The 10,295-nt window shown below is 49.9% G+C and overlaps 1 protein-coding gene across 4 annotated transcripts in view; it reads left to right on the forward strand.

Moving 5' to 3' along the window:
• MTMR4 (myotubularin related protein 4) overlaps window positions 1-7,101 on the forward strand; it is a 41,779-nt gene extending 34,678 nt beyond the window's left edge. For all 4 annotated transcript variants that reach the window (XM_052688721.1, XM_052688724.1, XM_052688725.1 and 1 more), the window contains 8 exons: window positions 125-320; window positions 785-970; window positions 1,716-1,886; window positions 2,000-2,154; window positions 2,465-3,695; window positions 4,047-4,157; window positions 4,465-4,553; window positions 4,846-7,101. In XM_052688721.1, coding sequence (XP_052544681.1) covers window positions 125-320; window positions 785-970; window positions 1,716-1,886; window positions 2,000-2,154; window positions 2,465-3,695; window positions 4,047-4,157; window positions 4,465-4,553; window positions 4,846-5,023 — 2,317 coding nt within the window. In that variant the 3' untranslated portion in view covers window positions 5,024-7,101. The remainder of the gene's footprint in view (window positions 1-124; window positions 321-784; window positions 971-1,715; window positions 1,887-1,999; window positions 2,155-2,464; window positions 3,696-4,046; window positions 4,158-4,464; window positions 4,554-4,845) is intronic.
• The last annotated feature ends 3,194 nt before the right edge of the window (window positions 7,102-10,295 follow it).

A 10,295-nucleotide genomic window follows, 5' to 3' on the forward strand; every position in this document is an offset into this window, starting at 1 on the left:
TTTTTGACATATTTTTTAAAGAATCTTATTTTCATTGAGAAGACAAAAGTAACTTGGGTTAACATGTTGTTTTGCCACTGGAGGACTAAGCCATCGTCTCCTTGCTTTTTTGCACACCTTCTAGCTGGCTTTCAGCCCTGGAGAGCACCAAGTGGCTGCAGCACCTTTCTGTCATGCTGAAGGCAGCAGTGCTGGTCTCCAGTGCAGTTGACAGGGAAGGACGTCCAGTGCTGGTTCATTGCTCTGATGGCTGGGACAGGACCCCGCAGATCGTAGCGCTGGCAAAGATTCTTCTGGACCCCTACTACAGGACCATGGAGGTAAGGGTTGTGCTCCTCTGCCGTTTCCTGTTGTCAAATGGCAGTTCTTGTCTTTGAGTCTCAACAGCAAGGAGCAAAACTCCACGTGGCAATTAGCTTACTGGCATTTCAGAGCTGTTATTATGGGCATTGAATGTTCTGTGTGTTCTTCCTGCCTCTTTTTCGCTGTTCGCTGAAGTGCGTTGGTAAATAACCTGTTGTGTTCAAGGTGCAGCTGCTTCCCTGCTCTTCCTTGTGATTATTTTATTTATTTATGTTCATTCTCGAGGCTGTTTGTCATATAGAAATAACAGACGTCACTCTGTGTTTGAAAGCCTTCAGGTGTAGCTTTGCCCCCAGACCGAGCCACTAACAATTTCCTTGCCAGAGCTACATTAGTCCTGAGATCACTTGCCTCTGCTGGCTGATGGGCTTTGCCTTGTCTCACTCAGTGCCTACAGCAAAATTTTCTCTTTTATTTGCAGGGTTTCCAGGTGCTCGTTGAATCAGATTGGCTGGATTTTGGTCACAAATTTGGTGATCGCTGTGGTCACCAGGAGAAGGTGGAAGATCAGAATGAGCAGTGCCCAGTTTTCCTGCAGTGGCTGGATGCTGTTCATCAGCTTCTGAAGCAATTTCCTTGCCTCTTTGAATTTAATGAAGCCTTCTTGGTAAGAAATACACACGCAAACGCTTCTTTATTCCTTACCAACTGTGAGCAGAGGCAGAGAGGAGGCCGTGATATTTTATGGTGTTATAGTTGAAGGAAAGAAAAATCGAATTCTTTAAAAATTGGGAAGTGTCTGAGTACTGTTTGGGCTCTCTGCTGGCATTCCTCACATACCTGTGCGGGTTCAGCCCTGCCCTTTAGTTGAGGCATTCTGACCTGGTTCTGTATGTGCAATGCTGCTGACAGCTTCTCTTTAACTGCTTACATTTCTTCCTTCTCCCAGTGGGGACTGCAGGCTTGGCAGACCAAGCAGACTGGGCAGTGATGGAAGTTTTATGTTCAGCAGTTTCTTTGGATTGCTTCTTCTCCAGGTCCTTTTGCGGCCCAGTGAATTCACATACCGTCAGTAGCTGTGTTTTAATCAAAAGCTGCCATCAGCAGCACTGTTTTAACCCAAAGCTTGGTTTAAGAAAAAAATACGGGGAAATGATAGCTATTAATCTGTGTCTTGTCATGTAATACAGCTTAAGGTCATAGACACGGTATCAGTTGACTGTTGATTTCACTTTAACGAAAGTGCCTTCTGTTTTCCCCTCTTTGTCCTGCCCTGTGTGACAGAGAGGACAGCACTAAGGTCACCAGCTGGGTGAGAAGTGCTTGAATCTTCCCAGAGAGGTGGAAGATGTTATCCCTGGAGACACTGCTTCCCAATAACCATGACAACTGTTCTCCCTTTGATGCTGCAGGTGAAGCTGGTGCAGCACACATATTCCTGCCTCTATGGGACCTTCCTTGGGAACAGCCCGTGTGAGCGAGAGATGCACAACATCTACAAGCGTACCTGCTCCGTGTGGTCCCTGCTGCGGGCTGGAAATAAGAACTTCCACAATCTTCTCTACATGCCAGGGTCTGAGCAGGTGAGCATTGCTCCTGACCTCGCTTTCTGGGCTGCCCACTCGCCAGGCACTGCGAGAGGAGAGGCTGGAAGCTTTCCTGCCGCGTTCAGCTCTGAGCACAGTGGTTGTTGCAGGTGCTGCATCCCGTGTGCCACGTGCGAGCGCTGCACGTCTGGACAGCGGTGTATCTGCCGGCTTCCTCCCCGCACCCTTTGGGGCAGGACGACATGGACATGTACATGCCCCCTGGATCTCAGAGCCAGGAGTTCAGTGGCAGGTGTTTGGACAGGTAAATGCCTAGAGCTCCGTGCCGGGCTGCCTCTTACCCACAATCATCTTCCTCTTCTCGTAGTTCCTCTGTTTGACCTCTTGCACTCACAGCAAGAGCTGTGTTGTCCATCCACTTGCTCGCTGCTGCACTCAAAAGGCAGACTGCAGATGCCAGGCTCTGATGTTCTGCATTTCATGCTGCTGCACCTCTCCTCTCTTCCCACCCCATGATCTCCAATTAGGAACATTTCCATTATCACAGTTACAGCTGAAGTGAGGGGAGTTTCAAAGAGTTTTGTTTTGAGATTTGCTTTGCTTTGGGGTTCCAGATTACCAAAGACAAGATCTATGGACGACCTGCTTTCAGCCTGCGACTCCAGCAGCCCGCTGACCCGCACATCCAGTGATCCAAACCTGAATAACCACTGTCAGGAGGTGCGTGTGGGCCTGGAAGCCAGGCACGCTGCCACTGAGGGAGCCGAGCTGCACGTGGGAGAAGGCAGCGTGGCGGCTGCTGCTGAGACACAGCAAGTGGAGGAGCAGCAGGAAAATGCCCCCCTGCAAGCCAGCAGTGCTTTCAACAGCAGCACTGAGCATGAAGAGCAAAGGAAGAAGCTGAGCAGCTGGGCACCTGTGCCAGCGAATGACGTGTCTGTGGAGACAGAAAAGGAAAATGGAACGTACGTGGAGGAACTGGATGGTACATGCCCAACTCCAAATCCTTCCAAACAGGAAAATGTTGACAGGGTTTCCATCAGTTGTGGAAAGCAATTAGAATCCCGTTCCCAGGAACCTCTGAAGGCTGCTGGCTTGGCACCCGGTGGAGAAGGCTGCCCCAAGAAAAACACCACCTGCCAAGACGTTCCCAGCCAGGAGCCACCGGCACCCAGCGCTCCTTGTCAGGAGCCGGGCGTCCCCTGCCCAGATGAAGACAACAACAAAGGCTGTACTGGAAGGAAGGGGCTCTGTGAGGATCCCTGCCGGATGGGGAGAGTCCCACTGGAGCAGTGGCGCAAGCCCATTTCCCAGAGCCAAAGCAGCGAGTTCTCCTTTTTGGGGTCCAACTGGGACAGTTTTCAAGGAATGGTGACATCGCTCCCCAGCGGGGAGCCCACGCCCAGACAGCTCCTCTCCTACGGTTGTTGTAGCAAAAGGTTGAGCAGCAAACAGCTGCGGGCACCGGGCCTGTGTTTCAGTGGCCAGTGGGCTGCCAGGGAAGGTGCGAAAGGCTCAGTCTGCTCTGGCCACGTCGGCACGCATTTTGCAGGCTCTGCAGGGAAGCCCAGCCGTTCGTGGCTACCCTGCCACCTGAAGCAAGCGGCCGGGCCCAAGCACATGCCACCAAAATGTCCTTCTCCCGTGCCTCCTCTTTACCTGGATGACGACGGGCTCCCTTTCCCCACGGATGTGATTCAGCACAGGCTGCGGCAGATCGAGGCCAGCTACAAGCAGGAGGTGGAGCAGCTCCGCAGGCAGGTGCGGGAGCTGCAGCTGCGGTTGGACATCCGCCACTTCTGCGCCCCGCCGGCTGAGCCGCCCATGGACTACGAGGACGATTTCGTAAGTAGCTGCCTGACGGCCTCAGCTGCGCTCATCTCTGCCGCTGCACTCCCTGCACACCCCCACTGCCTGCTCCCAGCTACGCTCGCGTTCCTGTAACTGCAGAGCAGATGGTTAAGGCCATCGCTGTGTTTCTTCAGCCCCGTTCCCCTCATCCACAAGCCACGTCCACGTGCCTCCTGGAGGTGCTTCTGCTTCCAGGGGGCCAAGCGATGGCTCCTGTGTGGTTGTGAGTGCTTCAGTGCTTTGCCCCTCGCGTGGGGAAATGCAGAGCCACCCGTGTGCCCCTCGCAGGCGCTCTGTGGCTGGGGACGGAGTGCCCTTGGACAGGGTGTGTGACTCTCTTTTCAGACGTGTCTGAAGGAATCCGATGGCAGCGACACTGAGGACTTCTGCTCTGATCACAGTGAAGACTGTTTGTCAGAAGCGAGCTGGGAGCCTGTTGACAAGAAGGAGACCGAGGTATGTGTGCTGTAGTAGCAAATGCTGTAAGTGCAGCAGGAGAGGATGTTTCCTTTCTGGCAGCTGATTTCCATGGTTACAGCAATGATGAATAGGCTGGAAGCAGGGCTGAGAGAAGCCACTCTTGTCCTTTAAGGAAAGGGAGTGTTACATACTCATCTGCTGCATCCCACGGAAAGGAACCTGTGTGATGGGCTGTCTCAGGGCTGGCCTGTTCTTGTCCAGAGCAACATCTCAGCCTGCATTCCTGAGACCTGGTCAGTGTGGTGTTAGGCTTGGAGCTGATGAGGACTGCTGTTTGCCCTAGGTCACGCGGTGGGTTCCAGACCACATGGCCTCGCACTGTTTTAACTGTGATTGTGAATTCTGGCTGGCAAAACGGAGGCATCACTGCAGGTAAACAATTTTTTTGCTGCAGTCCCACTCTTCTCTACCTGTCACTTGAACGTCCCAAAATGCCTTCTGCAATGTTTGCCCCCTCCACCTCTGAAGAGAAATTATTAGGACCTTTCTTTATTTACCAGATCTCAGAATTTCCCTGCAGATTCCCAGTCTGCTGTGTTTTCCTTGTTTCCATTTCCCTGAGGTTTTTGATCCTCCTGACCCCAAACTGGATCCTTTACACTTGCTCAGTTTTTTTCCTGGTGTTTGCAGCTCTCTTCTCACCGCCTTTCTTCCTTCCTGACAGGAACTGTGGAAATGTGTTCTGCGCCGGTTGCTGCCACCTGAAGTTGCCCATCCCTGATCAGCAGCTGTATGACCCTGTCCTCGTTTGTAACTCCTGTTATGACCACATCCAAGTGTCTCGTGCCAGGGAGCTCATGAGCCAACATCTGAAGAAGCCCATCGCCACAGCTTCCAGCTGAATGCCAGACAAGGGACCTGTCTAAGCCCAGCCTTTTCTCTCATGGGTTTTAAGGGTGACTCTGCCTCCACTGTCATTGTGAAGGCCTTTGGTGCAACACTTGAACACCAAGCTTGAATGCACTGTCTTCAGCAGTCTTACGATCAGACTGGAGCAGAGGAGCTCAGATTAGAGAGCACAGAGTGCCTCCACTCTGGTACCAGTGGGCCGTACATTGTAGTCTGACCTAGGGCAAAAGAGGGGATTGCAACCTCTTATGTTTGTGGGCTGGAAAGCAATGTTTTCACAGATATTGCCAGTGCAAAGTACCCCCAAAGCAATAGAAAGGCATGTTTAGAACCAACTCCCCCAACAAAGGCAGGCTGCTGTACAAGAAGGAAGAGGGCAGACTTGAGGTGGTGCTGCGTGCTTTGGAAGGGCCTCAGCCTGGAGCAGTTCTGTAGATTCTCTTTCCATGAGTGTGATTTGTGATCAGCTTGGTGAACAAGACTCGTTAGCCATCACTAATTGATTTTCTCTAGAGCATTGAAGAGAAATTCATTCTGGTGGAAACAGGCCGAGCAGATTCTGCCTGTTCTCGTGCTCTGCTAGGATTGGTGAATGCACCTGACTTTGCCCTGCCCGCCAGCTGTGCGGGGCGATGGGAGACTGGCTTTTTCACTTCTGCTCTGCCCGTCTGCTTTGTCTGCGGTGTGTCACAGCCTGGTGCTAACACAGGAATGGCACCTGATCCTCTCCTGGCATGGAAACAGAACTCACGTTCCTGTGTTGCTCCTCCTCCCCTTTTCTGCCCTCAGCTCTCCACTTCCTACTGCTCTGTATCCTGAAAACTTGATACCTTGAGGGTATAGGCCATAATATGTTGTTTTACCTCCTGGAATGTGCTGTCTGGTGTATGTGAGGGTTTCAGTCCAAATGCTGCTATATATTTCTGTGCACTTAATGTAACCCGAAAAAGGGAGAATGAAGCATTGATACCAAAATGGAGGTGGGGAAAGACACTGGCTGACACAGACACTACAGCCTGTGCTTTTCACTTCAGGATGTACAACCAAGCTGCAGTGATAAACATGACACGTGGCATCTGTTCAGCGGTGGAAACAATATCTCTGGTTTGCCCCAGTGCTACCTAAAAATGCCTCTTGAATTTGACTTCCTTTTTTTTTGTCTCCTGTACAGTGGTCAGAGTTCAGAGTTGCCAACTTGTAATTGCCTCTCTGCTTGTTCCTTAAACTAGAGAGCAGGAATCCCAACTCATTCCAAAAAAGAAAAGTAACTGGGTTTAGAAAGTAAGAAAGATTTTCAAAGAGAAGATGGCTTTGGGTGAGCTTCAGTTTCATTGCTAGATCTCTGGGGGAGTTTCCATCCTGCCTCCTTTCCAAGATATCTGCAGGTATTAGTGAGGAAAAGAGTTTGAATGTGGGGCATTTCTTTCCAGAAATGCAGGTTTTCTTCCCAAAGACATGGAAATGCCTGCATCATGAGCTGGGACCTCATATGGTTGGAGGGAGGAGCTGTGAGGGCATTTGGTCAAACAAAGCAAAGTACTTTACGCTGTTGTGACCTCCCAGACTTTTGCTGATGGTTTGTCATCTCCACCAGAGGGAATGGAACAGTGACCCTTTCCTGCACTTTGATATGTCAGCCTCTGGTTTTGTAAATCCCAGTAGTGCAAACCGAGCTAGCATCACCTGAAGACCCTGTACCTACTTGGACTCTGCTTCTTTTCCATACTGGGAACAACCAATATGGCTTTGGGACGAGAAGGCACCTTGCTTCAGATTCTCCCCTGCCTTGTACCTTGCAGTCATTGCCAGACGTGGAAGAGTGACCATTGGGCTGGCAGAAGAATCTGCTCCTGTTTTACACGTGTTGGAATGACTGCAAGCAATAAGGAAGCCAGAAACTAGGTACTCCTGGCCCTTCTGTTCAGGCCATTAGTCCAAACTGCTTTTAGCTCTTGTGAGTTTCAGCGTCACAATGTGCTGGCCAAAAACTCTAAAATCAGTTCTATAGCATTGTGACAAACAAAATGTGCTGTACAACTCAATACAGTTGAAATAAAATCTCTATATTAGTGCTGCTGCGTCTGGACCCATTATTTCATTTGTGGTGCGTTCTGGCTGAACGTTTCCCTGGTTGTTGCTTGCAGCCCTGTCCCTTGGTTAAGGTATGTTAGGAATTTGGTATTCCTTCTCACAAATAATCATGGCTGGGACACAAAGCACTCTGTGTCGTGATCTTCTCCAAAGCCCTGTGCTCTGTACCAAACAAACCATGGCTCCCCAGGACAGCAGCGCCCTCCAGTCTCTCTCTTAATGACTCAGTGAGGAATTTTTTTCTTCCGAAGAAGAGCTGCTGGGGAGGATTTGCTGGCTTTTCACCAACGTGTTTGTACCACTTTTGCCTCTTAAGCTGCATTAGCTTTGAGCATCCCTAGGGATGGGATGGTTTTACTGGCTTCTGCATAGCTGGATCAGTGCCTGAGTTCCAGTTGAGGAGCATCAGTGTTCCTCCTGTGTTCTCTGGTGAGCTCATCCCTGCCCATTCCACCTCTGTACCTGGTGGCTGGTTGTGTTCCTGGCTGCAGAATGGCAGCTGGGGGCTGCTTTGATAAGTCAACCTGCCCTGCCAGGGATGACGTGGGTATCCTGCCAATCTGCTGGGGAGCTGGAGTGAATCTTTTAGAAAGTCTGTCTTCAATTTAAAGCATCCGGGGCGTTGAACTGGTCTCCTGTGAAGTGTTCAGGTCAGACAGGTGCCTACACAGTTCGTTGCATCAGAAATATTAGCAGAAAGATAGCTTGTCACCTTTAAAAACCATCCGTTGCTCCTGGAACAGTCACACAAAGGAAGATCGCCTTTGAAGGCAATGTTTCTGGATGTAAATGACGAATGCTGTTTCTGTAATAAAAAAAAAAACCCAAACCAACAACCCCACAGATTAACTTCCAGGCTCTGCTCTTAATGTTTCCGTGCCATCTGGCTGTGCAGGAAGGGCTGGCTGCTGGATGGCTCTTCTGGCATCTCACGGCCAGATGGAACAGTACTTGAGCAGAACTGCCCCCATTCAGAGCTCTGTGAACACTTTGCTCGAGATACTTGGAACTCGTGCTGTCAGGCTGGCCGTGCCAGCAGGGACGCTGCACATCCATGAGTGCTGAGCGCAGAACAAAGCGTTATCGCTTCGAGGATATAAAGCCACAATTTGCCAACACGTTCAGCCTGAAGTAATCTATGTGTGCATGCTGAAATGTGTCTAAACCCAGCACAAACAGTGAGATCAAAGCCTTCCCCTATCAGTGCAGTAACTGCCGTGAATTCTTAGCAAATTAACAACCGGAACTGCTTATGATGTACCATAATATCTCATCAGCCACTGAACAAAATAAACACAGATTTAGGTGTAGTGAGAAGTCAGGTCAAGCTTGTGATGGCTGGGTAGTATTCAGTCGCTAAGCCATTAATAGATAATGCTAAAACTGCAGCGGATGTGAAGAGACATGTTAAGCCTCCGTTATAAAAGAGGAAAAAAAGCAAGAATGTGATAGATGGCCTTCTAGTGAACCCTGCAAGTACTGAACAGGAAACAGTTTGAAGTGAGAGACAGACAAGGAGGATGCAGGCTTTCTGAGGTGTGTTTGATGTGTTTCCGACCCTTCCATTTGCAGTGGAACAGGCAGTAGTAGTAAAACACTCTCCCCAAATGGCGCATTTCCATCAGTGCTAACTGTGGTACGGTCCAGTCTGTGGTACTGTGGGCATTGTGGAACCTCAGAAGCTAACAGTGATAAATATGGCACATTGTCCTTAAGAGAAAACTGCTGCATGCAGTCCCAGTCTGTTCTGAAAACAAAAAGGAAAAAAAAAGTTGCTGATGGCAGCACACATCTTGGGTCTCACAAAGTCCAGGTTAGTTACACAACTTCAGTCTCCAGCACGGCGATGCAAGTGCAGTTTTTACTGACATGGCTGCATCTTTTCTCACTGAAAACACGCTTTGAGCCCACGTCAGCCTTCGGGATGGAAAAGCTGGGCCTGCTGGCCTGGCCACTGAGCGGGGGGTGCTGGGTCAGCCTGGGTTGGGGGCTGCTTGTGTGCCTCACGTGTCCGGGGATAAAATGCTCAGTGTCACAAGTGCCACTTCCCTTGTGTGGCTGTGACCACATTTCGTACTCAGGCAATAAAGTGCTTCCTGTTACTCTTCTGTAAAGCAGTCGTGCTGTACAAAAATGAGCAACAGAGAATGGTGTATTTGTTTATCAAGAACATATACCAAGAAAACGCAAGAACAATGTAGTTTCATTTATGATTAAAAAAAAAAGAAAGAAAAAGCCAATTTTCTTTACATTTGCATTTCTTATAAAATGGCTGCAAAGGCATCCAAGGCAATGCTCGTGTGGGGAAGAAAAACTGAAGTATGTGTGGGGTTGGAAGGGTGACAAGGCAGGTGTTGAGTGAAGGCTGGAGGGGAGATTGAAAGCATGCAGGAAAGGAGAGATGAGGAGAGGAAGCAGCATCAAGGCTGGCTGAGAAGGCCAGACCTGCTGCCAGCTGACAATGCAGACCTCGCACTGACCAACAGCCTGCAACTGATCCGCACTTCCTACTGAGCAGCAGTTCGTTATTACTGATCTGTTTCAAGCGAGAAGAAACCTCCAGTGCTCCCCAGAAACACCTTTGCTCAAAGACAAAGATCAGAGCCTGATCCACCCAGCGACCAAAGGGGATTCTTACCTCCTCCTGGTCGCCAGGCTTGCTTGGTGAGTCAAGGACACTCCCATCGTGTGACACAGCTACCCGAGAGCTATGGAGCTGTTTCCTTCATGCTTCCCTCCTGCTGCATCTGCTGTGAAATCGTCTCGTGTGACCTGGCATGAGCTGTGAGGCACCAAAAGGTGCAAGCCCTGGCTTTGCCTGGAGCATGCAGCACTCTGGATGCTGATGAAAAAACATTCCATCGTTAAAAAGTCATCTGTTTTGCAGCTATGGGCTCATCTACAAAGTACTGGAGGAAACACTTTGAAGGGACTTCTTAGTTACAGGGACTCATTCTCTGCATTTTAGTTACGAGCTGCATATTGCTGAGTACGGCCTGAGTTACGGATAACACCATAAAACCACTCCTTTCCCAACATCAGGCCTTTGAGGTCTTCTTGCAGTGCAGCTACGGAGGGGAAGAAGAGAAGCTTTAAGTAATTTCACCGATGTAACGCAGGAGACAAGATGGGAAATTGTCTTGTGGGCTTTTTCTTGATTTTCAAGCTCACGTG

Source organism: Tympanuchus pallidicinctus, unplaced genomic scaffold (assembly GCF_026119805.1).
Source record: "Tympanuchus pallidicinctus isolate F22 unplaced genomic scaffold, pur_lepc_1.0 scaffold24, whole genome shotgun sequence".
Taxonomy (NCBI): Eukaryota; Metazoa; Chordata; class Aves; order Galliformes; family Phasianidae; genus Tympanuchus; species Tympanuchus pallidicinctus.